This window comes from Mytilus trossulus, chromosome 14 (genome assembly GCF_036588685.1).
Source record: "Mytilus trossulus isolate FHL-02 chromosome 14, PNRI_Mtr1.1.1.hap1, whole genome shotgun sequence".
Lineage (NCBI taxonomy): Eukaryota > Metazoa > Mollusca > Bivalvia > Mytilida > Mytilidae > Mytilus > Mytilus trossulus.
The window spans coordinates 10,537,458-10,563,954 of NC_086386.1; the positions used below are offsets into that span (position 1 = coordinate 10,537,458).

General features: G+C 32.4%; 1 protein-coding gene across 1 annotated transcript; it reads left to right on the forward strand.

Annotated features, from left to right (window-relative positions):
• The first annotated feature begins 205 nt into the window (after positions 1-205).
• On the forward strand, positions 206-26,359 carry LOC134695957 (phosphatidylinositol 3,4,5-trisphosphate 3-phosphatase TPTE2-like). The gene is made up of 15 exons (XM_063557459.1): positions 206-774; positions 4,449-4,762; positions 5,603-5,812; positions 7,657-7,770; positions 8,791-8,957; positions 9,526-9,590; positions 10,462-10,522; positions 10,894-10,975; positions 13,009-13,159; positions 18,547-18,627; positions 19,039-19,144; positions 20,613-20,710; positions 21,110-21,205; positions 22,136-22,209; positions 25,790-26,359. The coding sequence occupies exons 2-15, from the start codon at positions 4,515-4,517 to the stop codon at positions 25,893-25,895; spliced, it is 1,659 nt and encodes a 552-aa protein (XP_063413529.1). The 5' UTR covers positions 206-774; positions 4,449-4,514; the 3' UTR covers positions 25,896-26,359.
• Positions 26,360-26,497: the final 138 nt, after the last annotated feature.

Consider the following 26,497-nt stretch of genomic DNA (forward strand, 5'->3'; position numbering starts at 1 on the left):
TAACGGTTCCCCTTAAATTAGGGGAAATATACGTATCGTTGTGTTTTTTCAATAATAACCACCATAGTTGATACCAGTTTATTGCTCCAAGTAATACATTAATAGAATAGTTAGCTCTATTGAAAGTCATTACACTATTTCAGCATCAGTTTAATCAATTGATTCCATACAAAAGTGTTCATTTACGACTTCTACCGTAATTATCTGGAATAACACAATGACAAGTTTATGGTTCTATTAAAAACATACTAAATTGATGTCTTAAATTCCGTTAATTATTTACATTTTCAAACTGGTTTAATCTCTAACATTGCTATCACGATCGATACTCAAAGTATCGCTGTGTTGGATTGTTTACCTCAATATACAATGCAATCTGCGAGTTATTCTTCTCCGAGAAATAAAATACATTGATTACTGAATTTGTTTATTTCCATATTAAACAGCTGATGTGGATTCTTGATACACGGTCCTGAATTTCCCAATGGATGTTATTGATGATATCGATCTGTGAAATATAAACTAGCTTAATATATGATTCCTTATTCAATTAGAGACGTCAACATTTTAACAGTGTATGCAATACGAGATGTACTTAGAGTTCATAGGAGATAGGTCAGTGTTGACTGTTGCATAATGATGGAATACTTCATCGTGTAATGTATTGCTGTTACTACGAATCGGACAGTGCATTGGAAGTATATTATACAGATTAACAACGAACTGGACAGTGCATTGGAAGTATACTATACATATTAATCTTAACTTTTATCGGTAAGTAAATCATTGTTGGTATATATCTTACTTCTCTCGTACACTATCCTTGTAATGCATAATATATGTACATTGTTCAGTATTTATTCTAGATCTATATTTATATATAGTTTGAAGTAGAGAAAAGGGAACGCTGTAACCTTCTATTTTTATCACTACACGTGACAACAACATTGTATTTGTAAAACGTGTTATATATTTACTAACATTGATAATTTAACAAACTGAATGTATATTTGGCAGCCGTTTCGTGTACTTCACACTAATTGACTAACAGCATCAATTCGCAGTTCAGTTCTTATTGTATTGGCTAAAAATATGATGATTGAATTCTTTATAACTACATAGAAATCAAATAGGAAGATGTAATATATTCTTAAGTAACTTCCTTCTTTTTACATCCCAAGTGATACAAAGAAATCAAATGGGAAGATTGTTATATATTCATAAGTAGCTTCCGCCTTTTTACATTCCAAGTTATGTGGACCGGAGATCAATTAGTGAATATATCAAAGAAAATCATTTGAGTCCACGATGGCTAACATGAATATGGGTTATGCAACGATTAGACAGCAACAACACAACAATACGAATAGACGGAAGACACGCGACACTTAAAGATTTGCTGTGATAGAGCTGTTTAAGGGTGTTATTCGGAATCCCGTTACGATGGAAATATATATTTTTGGGGGTGTTGTATTAAAGTGTGAGTTTTCAGTCTATTCCCCATAGAAACATAGAGATCATTGCTTTTCATCTTGCTGCTGAACGGTGCGAGTTTTTAATCTATTAGAGCTATTATAAATACTGAAAAAAGGCAAGAGAAGAATTATTTCTATGATATGTCTCTATCTGTGGGTTGCTGTCTCACGTACAGTATCTCTTCATCCTTCAATAGCGATAAAATCATGGAACAGCAATTGTGAGAGGTATATAATTTGTCCCGTAAATATTTTATCCGTGTGACAGTTTTGTTTAGAACGAATCGCGAGGGCATCACTCTTGCGTCTCAGTTAGAATTTTTTTTTAAATAGTGATTTGTATCCATCTGATAAGTTCATACTTTTTCTAACTGATATTTTTTATAGTTTGCTCTTATGTTGTGCTATTACACCACTGTCCCCGGTAAGGTGAGGGTTGTGCGCTCACAAACATGTTTAACACCGCAACATTCTTTATGTGTCTGTCGTGTCTGTCACAAGTCAGAAGCGTGTGGTTGAGTGATTGTCCTTGCTTCATGTTTGTCAGATTTGTTTTTCGTAAATTGATTTTTTATGAATTGTTCCGCTAGTTTTCTCAATTGGCATGAGTGAATAGTTTTTCATGTCAGGAGGGGGGATACGCTATCGTCTTTTTTCATTGATGAAGACTGTATGGTAGCATATTATTATTGCTTATATCCACTTTATTTGAAATTTGGTGGATAGTTGTCTCATTGGCAATCATACCACATCTCCTTATTTTTATTTTGTAAATAATTAGCACACTTCACGCATTGTTTACTAGTACTGTACAATCTAAGCTTCAATGACTATTTTTCCATTTCCTTTAAATCATAAATGATAGCAAAACTACCATAGATGGGGCTGATGATAAATGATCAATGCGGCTATTTATCTTTACCATTGTGTATTGTTACATTACAATTATCTTTTGACACATAGGTTACCATCGACAACTCCAATATATATTGTAAATGACTTAATCTATCATTTGTTATTATAAAACTGTCTTATTCTGGCGGCTCTTCGATTTACAGTGAGAATATTTCTACTCATTAAATGAAATTATCGTCATTGTTTATGGTAAATATCAAATCTAGATATCAGATCTATTACGTTGAATATAAATTACATATAATTTATTTCGAAAGAAAGGAAACATTGGCCGTTTGTTGATCTATAAAAAGATGTCAAGTAATAGTCTGTGCTGTTGGGTTGTTGTCCTCACTTCTTTCCTAAGGAGGTTTGCTACTGAAATTCAAAATAACAAGAAAGTTTTCCTGTTGTGTTTTTTTTAAATCTCCTTTCATATGGGAGTGGGAAAATGAAAAAAAAAAATATAGGTCAATGCGCTTTATTTTTCGTAAGGATGTCATTTATGGCCACTCATAATGTCAGTATTGCAAAATCCTGTATTTTCAAAGAATTGGAACATCTCCTTTACTAAATTATATACATTATTAAGAATAAGTCACACATGCGTCATTGGATTAAACTAAAATAGACGACACCCCAGCCAAGTGACAGTTCGTAGCTCGCTTTGTAACTATGATACCCTTTTGTCTTCGGAAGCTACTAATATATCATTGCCATTGTCATTAAAGCTTTGTAAACAGTTAATTTATAACTAATATGACCATACCAATGAAAGCACGACAAAAAAGCAACCATACTGTTCAATCAAGTACAACGAGTAATATGAATGTTCAGAGTTTTTATGTAATATAGTGTATAAATCTGCTCAGAACATCTCTCTGTTTAGTACTCTGAGGTTTAGTATACACATAATTATTTCACGTTTATTCAACCTTAGTCGTAATGTTACTCTGCTAGGTAACCTGGTTCATTGGATATTGTACTGACAGGTGTCTGTCATTAATGAACAGTTAGGAACACATGCATTCAATATAAATTTATATTATAGTCAGGTTGTTCAGATTTGTTTTTCTATGTTATAATTAATATGCGGACTGCTTTTTGTTTATTTGTCTTGTTGTTACAATGATCAAGAAGGTTATCTGAGATAATCTCATATATATTCTTTCTTTCTTAGACTTGTGATTCCGATTGTTCCATCATAATGTACTTTATACACGGTTTGTCTAGAGAAGTATAAACACACCTGTCCTAAGTCAGGAATCTGATGTACAGTAGTTGTCGTTTGTTTATGTAATATATACGTGTTTCTCGTTTCTCGTTTTGTTTATATAGATTAGACCGTTGGTTTTCCCGTTTGAATGGTTTTACACTAGTAATTTTGGGGCCTTTCATAGCTTGTTGTTCGGTGTGAGCCAAGGCTCCGTGTTGAAGGCCGTACTATAACCTATAATGGTTTAATTTTGAAATTGTTATTTGGATGGAGAGTTGTCTCATTGGCACTCACACCACATCTTCCTATATCTACTAAAGTTACAAACAGTGTGGATATTTACACTTTTAGATGAGATTACGCAGTAATCAATTAATTTCTCTCCAGATTTTGAATATCTATGACATAATATAGACATTGCTCACTAAGATTCGATAATTACATTTTGATGTTTTGAACGTGATGGTAATGGCAATGCACTGAATGATGATTATAAATGTTAACGATATCATAATATAGTAACTGTAGTATGTTTTACTCAGAAGTCATTTTAGTAAAACTGTACAGCCGTCCTCATACGTTATCTGTAGGATCACAGGTTGTTAGTGTTGTGTGTTGTTTCCAAACAAAAACATATCATACGTTTTGCTGTAATGCAATTAGATTTTTTTGAAAAAATCAATTGCGAGTTCATTCATTAATTGTCCCCAATGAATTATACACTCAGCTATAATAAATCTCCGTAAAATAAGAATTTTTATTTTTTATTATTAGAAAACCAGCATCACTCTAAAATCTATATCGTGATTGAAATTAATATATAAATTGCAAATGAGTTACTACTGGTATGACATTTATTACAGGATAAACCCACACAATTAGTTTTCCCATTTCAAGACTTTGCTCTGTTTTCAGACACAGATATTGTTATGGACGAAAGGAACAACACAGATGCCACTGTCAAGGACAATGACAATGCAGGAGATAAAACAGCTATAAACAATACAGAAAACAAACACCTCAAGAATGGCTTTTCTAAAATCGATGAAACAGAATTAGTTGATGTTGTTATAAACGATGGAAAGGATATTGAAGACGAAAGCGAACAAATATTTCAGGATGTGATTATAGACGATGAATTCCATGGGAAAGAAAAACAACCTGAATCAAGACTTGGGTAGGAACAATATTTCATCTGAATTCTATATTGTGCATTGAGATTTAAGATGACCATTGTAAGACGTTTGTATGTTGCCTAGTACTATACAAAAGATACCTAGAAATGTAGAAAGTGGTTTCAAAAAAGCATTATTTTATTTTCCATCATTTTTATGTCCATCTAGTAACCCATTACCCACATGTGTTCTCTTTGATACATGTAAATAGGGTACACACAGAATAAGCTTCATGTGAGCTCAATTAGATCGAATAAAAGCCATACGAGTTGAAACCCGTTCCCCTTTTATACATGAACTCCCAGTCATTTGAATTTAAAGAAAGATTTTTATAGTAAAGATAAGTAAATCAGACTCGGACTTCTCTTGTACTGAATTTTAATGCGCGTAATGTTATGCGTTTACTTTTCTACATTGGCTAGAGGTATAGCTGGAGGGTTGAGATCTCATAAACTTGTTTAACTCTGCCATATTTTTGCGCCTGTCCCAAGTCAGGAGCCTCTGGCCTTTGTTAGTCTTGTATGATTTTTACTTTTAGTTTCTTGTGTACAATTTGGAGTTTAGTATGGCGTTCATTATCACTAAACTAGTAAATATATTTGTTTGGGGACCAGCTGAAGGACGCCTCCGGTTGCGGGAGTTTCTCGATGCATTGAAGACATGTCGGTGACCTTCTGCTGTTGTCTGTTTTATGGTCGGGTTGTTGTATCTTTGACACATTTCCCATTTCCATTCTCATTTTTAAACTATATAAACTATTCGTTTAAAGGGGAAAGAGAATGACATTTTGTGAATTTTACACTTGTATTAAATGTTTCGTATATATATATTCTACTTTTCAGGATTTTAAGACAGTCTGCGAAAGGTGTAATTGAACATATTGCGTTCCGGATATTTACAGTTGTCCTGATTCTAACTGATATTACTTTAGTTATCGTTGAAGTGACTGTCTTCAGTGAAGATGATGAAACATCTTACAGAATAGAATTAGTTTCGAGGGCAATCATTGCTTACTTCGTCCTGGAAATATTCGTTAGAATATTTGTCAAAGGGTAAGTTGAATAAATTGCTCGTTTCAGCTGATCTTTTGTCATTTAACTGAAGTTCCTTTATTTTGTTAGTTTCAAATGTTGGTAATATATTCTAGACTATATTTGTTCATCGCGGAATAAAGGGTAAAACATATTGGTTTCAATAGGATCATAAATTAAAGCATTGTTGATATAACCGTTCCCAAAGAACTTATGTTAGAAGGTACACATACATGTACACATTAACGTTGATACCACGATTGTAAGTTTCCCGCATAATAGATATTATTCAATAAAATGGAAATGTTGGTAAAATGTCAAGGTTTGAACACATTGATTTTCGTAGATTCTGCTCAGAACACTAAACAAATACATTGTGTTGTTAATAAGAGCAGTATTTAATAACCATTCATAATTCAAGCTAATGAAATATTCATGACCATTTAGCAGGAAACTACAGATACTACAATGGGGTAAATGAAAAAATGAAACGTAAATATAGAAAAGTACAAAAATCAATTTTGCAATTTTGCATGCGAAAAATTACCTTATTATAGACTTTGTAGTAATTAGGGTAAATTGAAGGTGTAATACAATTAATGACAATCGTGCTTTATCATACATCCATGATGTTATCAATATCAGTCACGGTTGCTTAGCTTTAATCAAACCCCTAATATGTATGGTTAAGTTTAGTCTCGTGAAAAATTCCGAGATCTTGATGTCTCGGGTTGTTATAGTTGTGGCATTGAAAAGTCATATGCTATTCTCTATTTAGTGATAATATACAAGTCCAGACTAGCCATTAAATGTAATGCCGATTCACTCATTAATAATTCGCTGATGAGAACTATTTCTTCCGTATTCTCCAGTTGATAAAAAATAAAAATGGTGTAGCAGAAATTTTCAATATTTGTCTTGTTTACCCCTGTTATGTTGGATGTAAATTAATTAGCAGTCAACTGTGATTCATAGCATATTGGTTCAATTGTTTTAAAATATGTTTCATTTGACAGCTTTTAAAACTGAGATTGAACACATATGTGACAATAAATATGTGACCTATTTGACTCTTTGTAATCTGTTTGGCTTTTTATTTGAATTCACTTACGTGTGGTTACACTTTGGAAAAAACCCAAAACACAATCCGTGCAGTTGATATGTCAATAGATATAGGATGATGTAGTTAATGTATGAGTACCAATGAGACAACTCTCCAATGAGACAACTCTCCAATGAGACAACTCTCCAATGAGACAACTCTTCAACTTTCCAATGAGACAACTCTCCAATGAGCCAAAGAGACAACTCTCCAATGAGACAACTCCCCAACTTTCCAATGAGACAACTCTCCAACTTTCCAATGAGACAACTCTCCAACTTTCCAATGAGACAACTCTCCAATGAGACAACGCTCCATCCATGTCATAATTCGTCAATTTGGGGTCGTTACTCTAAAACACCCGACGTATTTTCATAGGTCACCTTGTTGCTATTGTCCCAGTCAAAACAAAAGTACATGAACCAGGCTCATAAGAATTTAATTTAAAACGTGTTTCGACTTTGAAAAATATCAACTGCATTTTATTTAAATTTCATGGTGCTACAATGTATAATAGTAAAAAATCGATTAAAAAGTTCTTCGCGGACATTTTTGAAGTTCTTTTAAACGATTGTTAGAAACAATTGTATGTAAGATAAATTAGCAGGAAATAACGTATGGATGCCCTTTCCTAATTTAATTTAGCTCTCTCCACTTTAATGTTCGTGAAATGGATTTTTGTAACGTACTTTTGTTTAACTGTTTAAATATTAACTTAGTATTATACGAAGAAAGTTAGTAATCTAGTTTTATTTCTTTGTAGAAAACGATTTTTTAAGAGTGTAATGGACGTCCTTGATATGATTATAGTATTTGCAACATTTATCTTTGATGTAGCAACTTTTGTAGTTGGTGTGTCTACGAATGACTACTCCAGGTAATTATTATAGTTATACATGTACAAATGTATCTTTACAAAAAATAATCAAAAATATTAGTTTGACCTTTAAGTCAAGAAAAAACAATTATTTTTATTATGAAACTGAAAGCATACAAGTAAAATTCGAATAAGTTGATTATGTGCTATTTTGACAATATATATTTTGTAAACTATCAAATGTTCGACGCCATGTGATGATTCTTTAATTCATATTAAAACTAAGTCGCTTTTCTTCTTGATCAAATGCTGAATAAAATTAATATAACAGTTGATAGTACACAATCAATGTATTTATATATTCAGATTACCTGATAAGCGGTATTTTAGGAAACGTCTTCTTTAACGGCATTCTATAATAGTAAATTTATTATGAATTTCATTTTGTCGCCAGGTTGCTGAAAAGAAGTTGATGAACATGCATGCTTTAATATAGTAAACCAACCTACTTTCCTGCTGAATCTTTCTTTACGACTTCGAGGCGATTTCGTGTTATTGTTCTACTAGCAAAGTCTTAAAATAAATATATTGATTCAAAGTAGCCAAGTATTTAGTCGCATCAACCTTTGAACTTAAATTCTTTAACTGTCTTTTCACACGATGATGCTGATCGATAATAAAATCCAATAAATTCTTAATTTATGGAATCGCACGGGTATATAAGATAATGCAAAATAAAATATTTACATTGTTCACCGAAATTAATTTTAATAGAAATTGGCATAAATATTAAATGAAAATTACAACAATCGTGCATGAAAATAGAATGTGATATTACATAAAAATCTGATCGATTTTCCTGCTTCCATTATTTCGATCAAACCTTAAACTAAATAGAATACATAAACTAAACATACAATGACATTTAGACGTGTTTATTGGTTAATTCAGTTGTCTTTTCGTAAACACAAACCACACTTCCTCTTTTATTTATATAACGTTTTGCACTTAGTAAGATTGAAAACAAAGTAAGATATTGTTTACACCAGCATAATTGATCATCCTTCAATTTCATTCTAGACTTCCAGTAATTGGACGAGGGTTGAGAATTGTTAGAATATTCCGGTCTATATACATCATGGTCCAACAGTATCGTCACTTTACGAAAGCTGCTAGACAAACTGTATCCCAAAATAAAAGGAGGTACCAGAAAGATGGATTCGATCTGGATCTCTGTTACGTTACAGGTACGAGAATATTTTGCGGGAAAATGAAAGTCAATTACTAATAAGTTGTAGATTCAACCTTCAGGAACGTTTCTCAAAGACACAGCTTTGCTTTATCGTGTTTGAAAACGAATGCGACACATCAAATGGACCAGTAAATGTAAATACAAAAAATAGTCTTATTTATGTAATGCATGTACATGTCGAAATACTGAAACAAACATGGAACATATTTCAATGCATGTATTACACTTGTTTGTGAATCAACCTTCATCGTGCCACTCGAGAACAAATAGAGACACTCCGTCAAGAACATAGTCGTTAATGACTAGGACGAGAACAAAGCATTCTAAACCGTGTTGGTGTCAATTTTGCCTTAGGAAGTTGTAGTATTAGCGTACGAATTCCGACGCATTTAGTTTCGGTTACTGGTAAGCATGTACATATACCATCAGGAAATGAACGTCCTATACGAAGTATCGATACAATTGTAGAACAACAGTTAAAGCTTTTCAAAATACCACTTCATAGTAAAACATGTTAAGAAGTTGTATATATAATAATTCAAAAATATCTCCTTATCTTATAGAAAGAGTAATAGCTATGTCCTATCCGTCATCTGGTGTTAGGAAACTATACAGAAATCCTATTGAGGTTGGTATATCTAATGGACGTAGTGCGTTATTTACCTTTTTATATTTGTTAAAAGAAAGAAAAAAAATAGTATTTCGACTGCTTTTAATATTATTGGAGTGTTATTTGCTTAAATGGCCGCATTGATAAATATTTCATGCAAGTGGCACGTTGGGGTTTGCTAATAGACTGATGATACTCTTAGTACATGTATGTATATACTAGCTTTTGTATCAACTAAGTGTTTGTTAAAATAATACAGGAGATATAACTTAATACGCCAGTCTTGTATTTCACGAGGGACTCATCAGTGTCGCTCGAATTAAAATAGTTGGTAAGGCCAACTAAACTTGGCAACTTCAAAGCATTAAACGCTAACAGTCCATGAATAATAAATGTACCATTTATATCAGCACAGGAATTGGATGTGTGAAAACTTCGGACAAAACACGTCAATCGGTAGTTTTATCGACCAAAAGTTTGTGAATAGTTATCATAAATACCAGGCTTATACTGTAGTACGCTAGATGCCGTCTGCACAAGACTCATCAGTGATTCTCCAATTAAATATGCAATGAAACCGTTAAGGCCAATAACTTTTTAAGTTTCATGTCTTACGTTAGTGTTATGATTGTGATAACGTTTAAGTTCAGATTAAAGAAAAATACGATACACAATATTCAATTCAGTAATTACATTAGGCAACATGACTATGTTATCAGTCGAGAGGAGAATACATTAGTGGATATAGAAATAAATCTTTATTGTAGTAACATATATATGTTTTTCCATTATAGGATGTAGCCCGATTCATTGTAGTAATGTATATGTTTTTCCATTATAGGATGTAGCCCGATTTATTGTAGTAGTATATATGTTTTTTCAATTTTAGGATGTAGCCCGATTTTTAGATACTAAACATAAAGATCACTACAGAGTTTATGATTTATGCAGTAAGTATGAACTACAATAGACAGAAGTAGGTAAAGATATCATCAGCGAGACAGAAACTAAACATAGTCATAGTGTACTTATTTTTCCTTATTGGAAAACAAAAACAAACGAACAGATTATTGACCTCTCAGCTGACATCAACACGCTCCAACTTTTCTTTCAGCTTTTTGTCATCTAAAAAGGGATAAAAGTGGCAAAGAAGTGGGCAAACATTTATGATATTTAAATTTGAAATGTAGAGCTACGTCATTTCTCTGGTATGCTTATTAATGTCACGTACAATAATTAAGCACTCATATGTAAAGTGTTTGTTATAGCTAGACAATTGTTGTTGTTTCGCAAATACAAAACAGCATCATCTATTTTTCAGGTGAACGTAATTACGACCCGAGTAAATTCCACGGGCGAGTAGAACGCTTGTTTATAGATGATCATAACGTTCCAATCCTTGAGTAAGTGAAATTCCTTACATAAATGGTACTGTTATGTTAAGTAATAATTACAGATTATAGTTGGTTATCTCAAGGAGACTGATTTTCTCGCTTGAGCCGGAACGGAGAGTTGAGATGACCAATGATACTAATCTGTTTATCGTTATTTTACCAATGAAGACGTTGTTAATTTCCTTGACAACGGCACGTTTTCCCTTGTTTCTATTGATAATCGACTCCGCTGGGGAAGGAAGTTTTCAGTCAGCAAGATGAAAGGAAAAAAATGTAAAATAGAAATAACAGCGTTTTTGTGCATTTTCCTTTGATCATTTTTTGTGATAATTTTCATATCATGCTACTCGCTTGAGATGGAAAATTATCGCTAGAAACTAAGAAGGCACGTGGCGTTGCTAATGAATTGACATAAAATTATCAAGATCGTCATAGGTAAAATAGCGATAAACAGATTATCATTGGTTATCTCAACTAGATTTCCTTGCTCGCTTTCGCAGTCCCGGCTCAAGCAAAAAATCAATCTCGTTGGGATGGCAAGCGATAATCTATAATTACATCAGTCTAAATTTCTGTTGTAACTAGTTACTAGTAAATAGTAATACAGTAAGTTTGTGTAATGCCAATTCCATCATGGGACACTTTCTCCGCACCAATGTTTCATTAAGGAATGAAAATAATTTTGACATTTATGTAACGATTTATAAAGCAATCATTGTGTTGATTTAAAATGCAGTATAAAAAGTAGCAATATATGGTCAATTTCGTAAAAATGAAAACTTATTTTGTATCCGGCACATCACTAGGAAAGAGCTCGGTAAAAATTCTCCCTTTCCAGGTTTCTCAGCCTCATACAAAAACGTTTATATTTTTCTGACATTGACCTTGTATTATATATTTTAAGGAATATTACGTTTGACACATTTTTGGGAGAATTTTGGGTCATCAGAGCGCTTCATTTTTGTTTGGCTTTCTTTGCTGGTTTGACCCGAGGCGCGAGTTTAGTCTGTTGGATTGTAGGCCTGTTAGCTTTAATAACTATAATTACCTTGTCGTAATGTTATATTGTTTTGTTCATTGTGTATTTCTGTCCTGAATGTTCTCCCATTTATTTGTATTGCCATGCCCTGTCCTGTCATGCCCTGTCCTGTCATGTAAAGTTGTTATTTCAGTGTAACAGTTATATTTAACATTACTATTAAAGTGGGAGGTTTGGCTAGCCAAAAAAACAGGTTCAACCCATCATTTTGTTGTTAAATATCCTGTACCATGTCAGAAAAAGTTATTGTTATCTTATAGTTCTGTGTGTGTTGTATTTTAGTGTTTCTGTTGTGTCGTTGTTCTCTTATATTTAATATGGTTCTATCAGTTTTAGTTTGTAAAACGGATTTGTTGTTTCTTAATATTTATGAATTGCGAAGAGCGCTATACTATTATTGCCTTTATTATGGTCATTAGTAAACAGCACCGGAGCTCATCCTTTAGTTGTTTTGATTTTCTGTAAAGTGCCTCGTGGACTTTTGTATCTTTTTTGTCCCTTTTTATACCCCATGGTTAGGCGAAAATTTGCATTACGTATTACCCGTGACCGTCTGTCCTTCCATCTTTCCGTCCGTCCGTCAGTCTATCTGTCCATTCCAGTTGCGTTTGGAAAAACAAGCTTGAGAGGGGTAATTCGTGTCCCTAGTCATATTCTTCTTTTATTTTTTTATTTTTTTTGGGGGGGGGGGGGGGATCGTAGGGACGGTTCATTTTTCTCGTACCTCAAATCAAACAACCCCTTATCCCCCTATGTGTATTTGCTCTATGTACCTAATTACGCTTCAATTTTCATTTTTGTTTTTTACAATTTTACCATTGCCCTAATATCTACTGAAAAGTTACGTCGGTCAATTTCCAGTGTTGCATATTTCAATTAGTCTAACACCACACCAAGGGAACTTACAAGAATTGAGAATGTTAACCCAAAAATACAGTGTAAAGGATTTGTTCAATTATTTAACTCAATATTAATGCTTTAATATCTTTATAATTATTTTCAGAGATTTGATAAAATTTTGTAAGAATGTACGTGAGTGGCTATCTAAGGATGACAGAAATGTTATAGCTGTCCATTGTAAAGGGGGAAAAGGTAGAACGGGGACCATGATATGTACTTGGTTGGTAGACTGTGATATGTTTAAAGAAGCAGAGGTTAGTATTGATGTTATAGCTGTCCATTGTAAAGAAGGGAAAGGAAGAACGGGGACCACAATATGTACTTGAGAGGACATTCTCCTTGCAGTTAGCTTTATATGGATTGCCAGGGGCTATGGACAGCAACTTGTTATCCTATAAGGCTGTTTGTTGTAATGTAAGGCCCGTACTGTAGGTACATGTAGACCCCCTACAAGTAATGTGCTTACTAACATTACACTAATTTCTTAGATCGTTATTTTCATATGTCATATTAAACTGATAATAATTATATATCAATATACTAAATAAATAAATGATTGGGAATACGTTAAAGTAATAAAAAGTCAAGAGAATTTCAGAACGCAATTTGGTTCCGAACAATATCTATCACGCTTTGTGCATGCAGACTCCACGCAGCCTTCACGTGATTTTACTATTTTTAGAATAATTGCATAGTAACCAAATGCACTTGATTCAACCTTTACTAATTATGCAACATTTTTGACCTGGTCGTGATTAATGTCCTATAATAAGAACCCATGCAGCTTTCACCTGATTCTCTATTTATAGAAAAATGTCAGAGTAACCTGTCCATATGAACTTGATTGATTCTTATCATGTTATTTATATGGAGCGCCTAAATAAATATCTTATTAACAGAATTTGTAGTGTCAGAAGTTATATTAATTTATTTATGGCATCTTAAACTGTTAATGCATACTATACCAATATAAAAAATAAAGGCTAATAGGGTGGTAAAGTATAAAGAAATTCAAACAAAATAATTAAACAAAAATAAAGAATACAGACCAATGACATGATAATGGGAAGAATACAGAAATTCGCGACTTCCATCGAAACACTCTTTAGGCAACAGTTGCTATTAGCTCATTGGTGAAGGTCGAAAATGCTTCATTTTACATATTTTTTAAAGCAACTTCTAAATATAATGCATTTGGTTTCGCTCATTGTTAAAGCCCGTAAATGCTTCACTTTTCATATTTTTTCAACAAATTCTAACTAAATATAATGCATTTGATTTTCTCATTGTTGAAGGCCGTAAATGGTTCACTTTTCAAATTTTGCTGTGTCCATATCAACGGTAGCCATTTTGACCTTTTTCAAAAGAGATGTCAAAAACATTTCACTTAAGTCTAATATTCTGTCAGAACATGCTACTTTTACGTTGTTCCCCCAAAGGTTTCACTTGTTTTGCTGCATGCAAACTCCAAGCAGCCTTCACTTGATTTTCAGAATTTAGAGATTGAAAAATCCCGATGTTTCCGAGTATTTAAGAACAATCCCGAAACAACAGAATGAACTTTCGTCAGGCCTTATTATATATCAATATACTAAATAAATAAATGATTGGGAATACGTTAAAGTAATAAAAAGTCAAGAGAATTTCAGAACGCAATTTGGTTCCGAACAATATCTATCACGCTTTGTGCATGCAGACTCCACGCGGCCCTCACGTGATTTTACTATTTTTAGAATAATTGCATAGTAACCAAATGCACTTGATTCAACCTTTACTAATTATGCAACATTTTCGAATAATTCACTAGAAAATATTTCAATAGGTTCTAAAATTTATTTTGTAAATATACACACTGCAGTTATTAATAGATAAATAAAAAAAAATAACTTGTACCCTTTAATACATCCAATCACAGCGTTCTTAATTAAAGTTGACTTCCTTCGCCCTGTCTTGGGTACACAAAAGGCCAACCTAATGCTGGGAAAATGTAATACTTCCGTGTTCCCTATACATCAAGCATCATGAAATTGAATATTATGTCCAGAACTATACGAAATTATAATAGATCCAAATTTTATTCAGATTGTACTATAAAAGAAACCGAAGTTTTTTTTCCGATTTATTTACATAAACTTATTAAATCGGCTGCAGCATTACTATTATATGTAGACCTTCATTGCATAAAACAATGATAATAACATTGTATATTGATATAAACGATCAAACTTGTAAAATATATATAAAAAAGGAGATATGGTATATTTGCCAAAGAGACACATATCCAGCAGAAACCAAAACCAATTGGCATAGACGCTAGCAACTATAATAGACTAGTTCACATGTATGGCCTTAAAAAATGAACAAAATTCATACCATATTGTACATTGGCCTCCTGATGCCTGTGAAGGCAACGAAAAAACGGGATAACTTTCGTTTAGGAAAACAAAATATTATTTTATATAATAAGCAATAGTCAATAATATTATAACTACAGAAATGTTTACTGACCGAGAAACGGTCTCATTAAACATTCAATATCTGCTTCTACGTATCTGCATTTTTATCGTTCATAACTCAATATATAATCGGAGAAATATTCCATGGCGTCGAATTAAATACGTATTTTATACATTGATATGCATTTTTTATGCAGTTATAAAACCGATAAACAGCAATTATAGGTTTATGAATAATGTTTCATGCTGGCACTTAATGAATGTTTTATTTCGATTGATTTGATTGCTGTTCGCTTAAATTAAGTAATGAATAATGCATATACATTGTCCATGTATCAGTGAAACATACAGGATACTGAACTTGCTGTGCATCAACCCATGATAGGTGCAAATTATTTCAGTTCCTGAAGCATCTGTGATCACATTCCATCTAATGTCACTTTATTTATATTGTTGTTTGAATCATTGTGTTATATACACTGAAAATCTAAATTAGTCACGATGACTATTCAGTTAGTCAAATATCAACCGAAAGGTAGTCAAAAGCATATATGACTACCCATCAAGTCATTATGACTACCTGCATGGTCAATTGACTATGTTAGTGGTCACAGCACCACGTGGTGTAGAGTATCGGGTTTCACGCGCACTCTTTCGCGTTCCCTTTGTTCCATAGATGGTGTAGATGTAAACAAACCAGAAGGCACGGGAACTGTTATTTTGTCAAATAAACCAATTGTTTTAAGTAAGTATGTTGTATATTTGTTTTAATTCTAACTTACAAAAATTGAATTTAAGAAAAAAAGAGTATAAATGAAAGTAATATCGGCACATGTTGAAAAAAGGGGGGATATGTATACGGGATATCAATTTTGATACACATACAACGTATTTAAGAATATTTAACGATATATTTTTTTAACCTGAGCAAAAACTGTTAAAAATAAACACTGCAATCGATATTAACAACAATAAATTAAAAACTCAGGGTGGTAAAATTGTCAAGATCTGGTGCTTATATTACAATGGTGTGTTGTAAGATGGGTGGTTGTCAAGATCCTGGTGCTTATATTACAATGTTGTGTTGTAAGATGGGTGGTTGTCAAGATCCTGGTGCTTATATTACAATGTTGTGTTGTAAGATGGGTGGCTGTCAAGATCCTGGTGCTTATATCACAATGTTGTGGTATAAGATGGGTGGCTGGCGAGATCCTGGTGCTTAAATTACAATGTTGTGGTATAAGATGGGTGGCTGGAAAGATCCCGGTGCTTACATTACAAAGATGTGGTATAAGATGGGTGGCTGTCAAGATCCTGGTGCTTACTTTAAAATGTTGTGGTATAAGATGGGTGGATCACTAGATCAAAGATTTTGAAATTTGTTTTTTTTTTTTAACATGACTGACATACTTGTTTATTGTTATATTTTAGCTTCTAAAATGATATTTATACTTTTCAGCAAATGAAGACATTACCATTTGTATGAACACAGCTAAGAGATGTTTGACCATAGAGAATACCACACTGACACATGCAGAGTTAATACCGACAACATATCTGAACTAACACTTCAAATGAACAATGAGTTTTAATATAATAAATTTATTATCTTCATTTGATTTTTAGACTTTTAATATGTATCACTAAGTAATGTTAACACATGGACACTTAAGATATAGGAAGGTTTTGACTATTGAGCACTTTCTGTTCCTATACTATTGTCATTGTTAGTTTTGCTGCTGTGGTATTTTTAATGATACTATATTCCAGATATATTTGTCAATCCCATGGAAGTGAAACAACAAAAAGTAGAATAACAGAAGAAATGATTGAACCATACAAGAACGAAACGGAATGAAACGCATACAAATTAAATGGTAGAACAAAAAACACAACACAAATTAAAATAACAATCTAACAGACGTGAATATTCACAGTAATCATGTTGACTAACCAACATGGTCAATTCCGACTATTTCAATAAGTCATATGGACTGCATTCAATTGTCAAACTGACAAATGCGCATAGTCAATTGAACAATCCAATTCGTCATAACGAGTATACCATATGGTCATTTTGACTTCCTAACATAGTCATAATGACCACCCTACCCAGTCAAATGTGACTTACCATCTAGTCAAACGACTAAGTGCATAGTCAAAATGATTAAAGTACATTGTCACCTAGAGGACAGTCAAAATGACTAATTAAATTGGTCAAATTGACTAATTTAGATTTTCAGTGTAGGGTTTCTGTTTGTGTAATATTAAATGCTTGGTAAATCTTGATGTTACAATTTTGACGTATTCGATACTTTAAAAAGTACAATGGTAACGGAAACTAACATTGAGAATGCATGTCATTAAGCCATTCAATTGATATTTTATAATGTGTATTTCTATGTTGTGATTTAACACTATTGTTTCAGATGAATATGCGGTATGGGCTTTGATCATTGTTGACGGCCGTACGGTGACCTATAGTTTTTAATGTCTGTGTCATTTTGGTCTCTTGTGGACAGTTGTCTCATTGGCAATCAAACCACATCTTCTTTTTTATATTGGTATCTATTAAAACGTTTAAATCTGTTGCATTTCGTTGCACCTATCTTAAGTCATGAATCTGATGTTCAGTAGTTGTCGTTTGTTTATGGGCCCTTTATAGATTGCAGTTCGGTGTGAGGCAATTGCAAGGCTCCGTGTTGAAAACCGTACTTTGACTTATAATCATGGTTTGCTTTTACAAATGTTGACTTGAACGGAGAGTTGTCATTGGCACTCATACCGCGTCTTCTTATATCTGTGTACATTGAATGTTACGCTTGATAAACTGTAAATGTTTTGGTTGCTTGTTCAAAAACAAATCGCTAACATCCTTTCTACTCATTTAAATTAAACTATTTTGTTCGCCTACCGTATATTACCAAATATTTAATGCAAATTATAAAAGGTCTGAATGATTTAGTATACATGTTTAGGGAGGATTCAGGCGGGAGCGTGGTAGGTGTGCGCCCCCTTAAATTTTCAAAGATGGGTTTACATGACAAGATATCTACATTGCACCATTATAGCAGGATAGTTCGATAATTTTACTGCAAAATCCCCCTCGTTTAAACCTTAAATCCTCGATCCGGCCCTTATATTTAAGTCTAATCACATGATGATATTCTGATTAATGATTTCAGAGTAGTCTGGATTATTTTGGAGGGAGAAGAACGGACCTCAGTGTTGGTACGACATTCCAAGGCGTGGAAACGCCAAGTCAGGTAAATTTAACTTTTCATAACTGTTTATAAAGACAAATGATTGCTTTTGTGTGTGCTGCATTGTATGTGTGTAATTTGAACAATTGTCGTATTGTTTTTTGTCCTTGAATCCATCGTTTGTCATGTGTAGAGACTGAGAGTTATTTAATTTATTGTTTCGTTGTACTAGATACACATTAATGAGGGCATACGTACGAATGAGAGTGTCGTTCTCACGCCAAAATATGATGGTTCGTGTAAAGGAAAGATATGTGTTAATATTTTAGGGATGGGGTTTGATGCACATTTAACAATGTATTTTATTGTATGATCAAGCATAATACATGCGAGATATCAAATTACTAAAACCTTTTAAGACAAATTTGTGTAAAACTTTAAATTTAACAAAAACTATGTTTTCCTTTTATTTAGAGTAGATATGTTGGTTATTATGAGAATGTAAAGAAAGACTACGATGGAGAAAGTCCACCAGTAATTAACCTGAAAATCACAAGTATCAAAATAACAGGCATAAATGGTAGGTATTCTGTCGGGGACGAACTTACAGCTTTGGGCATGCTCGCCATTTTTTTTAACCTGAACATCATGAGTATTAAAATAACAGGCAATAATGGAAGGTAGATATTTTGTCGTGGTAAAATGAAGGCATTGTGTTTTTACAAACCTCGGCAGTTTGTACAGAGGTAAATAACCTTACACATGTTACAGTGTATATTAGTATTTCAAAAAACGGTTACATATTTTGTTTCTAAATTACCTTGAAAGAATATGAAAAAGCTATATGGGTACGTAATTAACTTCATATACGATATATGTGTACTAATTAACTTTCTAGTTTTGGGTGAATGTTTGAATGGTAAATACTAATGATGTGTGTAACAATTATATTTAGCGACGCATGAAGTTTATCACATGTATAGTTCGTATTGATTATTGAACTCGTTGAACGTTTAAACGTTGTCGCTATCTAAATTTTAACAAAGACTTGCATTGACTTGTTTATTTTGATGCCTTAAAGTCATAAGAAACCTCAAATTATGTTTTTTTATAACTAAAAGGATAGTTTTTCTAAAAAAAATCTTTAATTTGTCCACATTTAGAAGAAGTTTACTTATTTTTCATTGCTTCCAGCAAGCAATTCGCCGACATATTATTCGTATGCATAGTGATCCGAACGTAACCCTCCTCGTAAAAATCCGGTGACCACAATACGCATGGATCTGTCATTGAAATAAACAAATACCTGATTATACATGTTAAACACGTGCTCAATACCCATGCTTTTTGTGATTTGTTTACTTTAAGGTGACAATCGGTAAAACTCGGCTTTAAAAAACGGCATTTAATGAGAAGTCATATTTGTTAAATCATAACAAACAGAGAGAAAAAAAAATTGACGATTATATGATATATTTGCGAAAATAATGATAACATCGTGCACAGAGGACTTAGTTTATGATGTATACATGCATTGGTTCAAGAATTGGACAAACATTATTTTTCACCGCTCACTCGTTTCATATGACTAACTTTATCATGAAAAAAACAGGGAATTCAACACCAAACTGCAATAAATCTGGCATACAAGAGAGAGGTTTTCTACATTTGAAAATGCTTGAACCAAGTCAGGATTATGACTGTTGTTGTTCATTCGTTTGATGTGTTTCATCCGTTTTAAGTTTTCCTCGAAGTTCATTATTTTTGTGATTTAATTTTATTTCTGTACTTGTTACTGTCCCATGTAGAGCATGTGATATTGTGGTTTTCGTTTGTTTTCTTTATGATAAACTATGTCGTTGGTTGTTTCACATTTTTTCCGTGTCTATTAGAGAGTTCTATAATATGGATATACACAGATACGTGGTATTATCAACCTTCGTTTTGTTGTAAAGTTGTTGTCTCTTTAGCATTTACACCTCCTCATAATCATAATGAGAAATATGATGCCATAACCTCCATATAAAGATAAGATATCTTTTTCCTAGATATTGGAAGAGGAGATGGATCAGATTTAGCAATGGAAATATACAAGAACAAAGAAAAGGTCCATACGGTACAATTTGGCAAACAGATAAATTGTCAGGTAATTGTAGAAGGAATGTTCAAAAACGTTGGCAACTTTTTCTTTTTTCTTTTGATGAGTATCATTTTATTTGGTACTGCATTTTGAAGTTATATTTTTGTTTTTGTTTTGTAGCAATGGTCAAGAAGTAGACATTGTTTTATAGATTAATGATATTTCTTAACGATAGCCTTCACAATCTGTAAAAAACAGGAAGATGATAGCAATGGGTAACCGAAAGGAAAACACAATTCTATAAAGAACAGACAGTGTCATGTCCAAAAATTAAAAAGACGAAGAGAAAAACAATTATCAATAAAATACTTCACAGAAAAAATCAATAGTGTATATTGAATTAATAAATATATATGGTATGCATTTCATTTGCAAATAGCAGCTATCATTGTTTTCTTTTGTTAGTTTCGACATAATAATTTGAAAAACCAGATAGACGTTCAGATATTGAATTGCCCAGACCTTAACAACGACACCAAAGTTCGATTCACATCAAAATCTGTAAGTATTCACACATTGTTTACTTTTGAAATAAATCTTTAAGCTTAAAATAAAATCGCAACTTATACAAGTTGTGCATTTATGTTCATATTGTGTAAAAGATTGTAAAATAAACATTGAAGGAATGAGTTCTATTTTTGCTTTTCTTCCTCGTCATTTAAATATTCGCTGCGTAATTGTATGGGATGTAGCTTTCACGCTTCAGGAAAAATATTCTCCCGTCAACGCTTTGACCCCAAAAATAGTAAAGGAGTATTACAATTTTCAATTTATCTGAAATGTTTTATGGAGACGAAACGCGCGTCTGGCGTAATAAATTATGATCCTGGTACCCTGGGATAACTTTTTTGCCTTATTGTAATTACAATGTTTAACATGCTACATTAAAAGTAGTCTCGGAAAATCTAATTTTTTGAATTGGCCTGTTTTTAATAGGAAGTAATAAAATTATATACGTTCTTTCTTTCATGTCTTATATATATATAGGAAGATGTGGTGTGAGTGGCAATGAGACAACTAACTCTCCATCCAAATAACAATTTAAAAAAAAGTAAAACATTACAGGTCAATGTACGGCCTTCAACACGGAGCCTTGGCTTACACCAAACATCAAGCTATAAAGGGCCCCAAAATTACTAGTGTAAAACCATTCAAACTAGAAAAACTAACGATCTAATCTATATAAAAAACGAGAAACGAGAAACACGTATAAATTTCATAAACAAACGACAACTACTGTACATAAGATTCCTGACTTAGGACAGGTGCAAACATTTGCAGCGTGATTACACGTTTAAATGGATCCAAACTTTCTCCCTTTTTCTGAAACAATAGCATACTTATTAGCATCACAACAAAGAAAAACATGTTTAAGCCACACTTTTTCAACATGCATATTCAGCTAGTCATGACTATAGTTTTTTGTTTCAGTCGAAAGTACCAAAGGTGTACGATAATTGTGCATTTTTCTTCTGGTTCCATACATCATTCATCGAAAATAACAGGTACGTTAATAAGAAATTGATGCATTATTTATATTGTATATACCTTGTTCACGGAATGACGATTAACTATATTTTTGTGTAGGTCATTTCGTCCATACATTTCATTAAGTGCGTTTTTTATTCAGACAGTAGTTGTATTGGAAACTTGCTATAGATATTTATTTTTATATTATATGTTGTGATTTGATTATATGAAGTTGATAATAGTGAAGAAGTCGTACAGTTTGGGGTTAGTATCTCGAAATAATTCAAGCTAGAAGCTTAAATCTATATCAGGAATAATCCAAACTTGAAGCTATTAAAATCTACTAATTTACTTTTGAAGTTTCAAGGACAAGTAAATAAATGTGTGACGTAAAGTTTGTATGTACGTAAATTGTATATACTCTGGTAAATCAATGTCATGACTTATTGTATGACTGTTTATTAAATTTGAGGATCAATAGTTCGGTACAAAAAATTAGTGGACAGGACACTGTCATCCTTATTTCTTTTTGAATAAAGAGATGTTAAAATAAGATCGACATAATAAACACTAATATCTGTGTTTTTCATCTAATAAAATGTTATCGTGCTTCCTCTTAACCAGATACATCCCTGTTTTTGATGTTATATTAAAGAACTACACACAAGCTTTTTAAAGCATCTTCCGAACATTTGAAAGTCCCTACCATGTACTGGTTACCGAAATTACACAAAAAAACATTTAAATTCCGTTTCATCTCCGCTTCGAGTAAGTGTTCTACTACTAATCTATCAGTGCTTCTAACCCCCTCCCTTACTACTATCAAAGAACTGGTTATTAACTTTTGTAATAAAGCTTATGAAAATAATGGTATTAATTATTTTTGGAGTGTTAAAAATTCTTTAGAGGTTTTAGATAAAATACATGCTTTCAATGGTCCTTACAATTCTGTTGACAGTTATGATTTTTCTACTCTGTACACTACACTTCCACACAATCTTATAAAGAAAAAGTTTTTGTATTTGATAAAATGGTCTTTCGAAAAATCTCATTGTAATTTTATTTGCTGTAACTCGTTTAATTTTCTGTTAACAAAACTTTGAATTTTTCGAAAAACTAAGGATTTTCTTACCCCAGGAGTAGATTACCTTTGCCGTATTTGGCACAACTTTTTTGGAATTTTGAATCCTCAATGCTCTTCAACTTTGTATTTATTTGGCTTTTTAACTATTTTGATCTGAGCGTCACTGATGAGTCTTATGTAGACGAAACGCGCGTCTGGCGTATAAAATTATAATCCTGGTACTTTTGATAACTATTAAGGCCTTTTTCTGTAACGAAAAAGGAAAGTATGCTAGATACACTTACTGGAAATGTGAGGATATGATTGAAGCTTTAAACTTTTTGCTTGATAACATTTATGTACGTTTCGGTGATAAAGTGTATCGTCAGGTAGTAGGTATTCCTATGGGCACCAACTGTGCCCCTTTAATAGCAGATTTATTTCTATATTGCTATGAATCTCAGTTTATGACCAAACTCAGTAAAGACCCATCATTGTTACATTTGGTTGATACATTCAAAAATACCTACCGTTATCTGGATGATATTTTTTCGTTGAATAATCCAGAGTTCTCTAAATATACTTTAGAAATTTACCCAAACGAACTTACTTTAACTAAATCTAACATAAACAGCAGCAGTTGTCCTTTTCTAGATTTAGACATTTCAATTTCAAACGGGAAACTTCACACTAAAATTTACGACAAAAGAGACGATTTTTCATTTCCTATTTTAGACGGCGATGTGCCTTTGGCTCCATCATACGGTGTTTATATATCGCAACTCGTTCGGTTTGCCCGTGTGTGTTCTGATGTCATAGATTTTAATGAATGTAATCAATGCATCACTGGTAAATTGTTGTGTCAGGGATTTCGATACCATAAATTACTTAAAACTTTTACTAAATTCTTTCATATATACAAAGATTTGATTAGTAAATTTGGCTATACTTGTAGAAAGCTTATTAAAAATGGTATTTCTCATCCTAAATTTTATGGTAATATTGTACTTAAAGCGAGGAAATCACTATGTGATCCTTGTAAACTCATCGAACCTTTAAACAAACTTATAAGTAAGGGTTATCGTACCAATATTGTAATTAGATCTCTGAATATAGTTCACATTGGCACTAATATTGATTTTTTCATAAGCAAATTAAAACATAACTAAATTTCATTATCTTTTGAGGCGAGATGTATAGGGGACACAGCCACGTTAACTTTTATTTCTATAGAAGTCGCTCTTCACTATACTACTACCTGTCGATACATTTATTTTTGGCATTGCACAAGTCATGTCTTCTTTGACTATTAATGAGGTTAAAATACTAAATCCCTGTGATGTGTTTTAGTCGATTTTAGTCTCTGATGCATGATTTTTTACTATTAATTGGTTTTGGCTTTTAACTAGCTGTCAGTAACTGCGAGTACTCTCAAATCGTATTTTCTTGTTAATTCGACCTGTTGATACTGTTTATAATGCTTTTTTGTCATTTTTTATTTATATGGATCTTGTCTGTATACCAGCTTTGATTATTTGTAATATCTTCAATTTTTCACTTATTCTTACAACATTTGTATAAACTTCAAGATTATAAAAATACGTTTTTTTTTTTGATTGGTTAAATATTTCTCAGTGTGTTTGAATTTGTTTGTTAGCCTTTTGGTCATGAATGTTTGTCTCTAATATTTAATTAACTGTGCATTTGTATTCAGATATCGCAGATCAAATTTATTCGTTCATTGTGTAATCATACGTTTTTTGATTGAGTTAAGTCTGCCAATTGATATTTTATCGTATGTTTTTCTATGTTGTGATGTTATGCTATTGTTTCAGAAAAAGGGAGAAGGTTTGGGCCCATTAAAACGTTTAATCCCGCTGCAAATGTTTGCACCTGTCCTAAGTCAGGAATCTTATGTACAGTAGTTGTCGTTTGTTTATGTAATATATACGTGTTTCTCGTTTCTCGTTTTGTTTATATAGATTAGACCGTTGGTTTTCCCGTTTGAATGGTTTTACACTAGTAATTTTGGGGCCCTTTATAGCTTGTTGTTCGGTGTGAGCCAAGGCTCCGTGTTGAAGGCCGTACTTTAACCTATAATGGTTTAATTTTTAAATTGTTATTTAGATGGAGAGTTGTCTCATTGGCTCTCACACCACATCTTCCTATATCTATTTTTAAAAATCATTTCTCATTTCTCTATTGTTGCTTTGAACGTACATCATACATCATATAATCATATTTTTTTTAACAAAATATTTCCTTAAACTTGTAAATAAATATTTCCTAGATACAAACATGGTGTGAAAGTTTAACTGTACTTCTTGAACATGTTGCAGAAATCGTTTTTTTAAGGAAATGTCATTTCTTAATGTGAGGAAGGTGTTGTTTATATATTTCGTCTATATAAAATAAGATCGATATTCTTTGATATAATGATTATCCATTCCTCTGGTAGGGTCGTACAATCAGGTTAATGAATAACACCTTTTGTGTTTCAATAAGTTGTCCACATCTTCAGACTCTGCTTAAATTGTTTTCTTGTATTACAGATTATTATTACCGAGGGATGAACTCGATAATCCACACAAAAAGAAGGTTCACAAGATATACAAAGATGATTTCTCTGTCGAAGTGGGATTTGAAAAGATAAGTTGAAGTGAAAGTTCTGATCAGTTATGAAAATGATAACGTATCGATGATGGTATTTTCAACATGTATTGGAAAGAAAGACGATATTTTGATTGAGAGAACAGAATGGGGAAGATGTTTTCTATCAAGAACACTACAGACAAAAAGATTCAACTTGTTTAGAATCTCATTATATCGATCTTGTAGAGACAACGAGAAAGAACAAGACTTCCCTAGAGGGAAGATAACGAAATACAATTTATCTGATTTCATTGTAAATACTTTCCATGTTTGACCTGATATGGACTAAACCGGTTGCTCAGAATTGTGTCATTTGTGCCCTATGACGTTTGCATCTTTTTTTTTTAAATTAATTATGGTTGTTTTTATATTGAAACTTATTTTGGAGACAGTACAGAAGTATTTAACATATTTTGCATTTATTTATTTTCAAATGTTATCGTTGATGTTGTGAAATAAAACCTGATATTTTAAAATGTATTCAACTTATACGTATTGAAAAGTATAGCTTCACGTCTTATATTTTATATTCACGTTCTTTATTGAATTGTAATGGTAGAACAAAAACGCCTTCAAGGCTTATACTTATGGAAGACACATGTGTAATT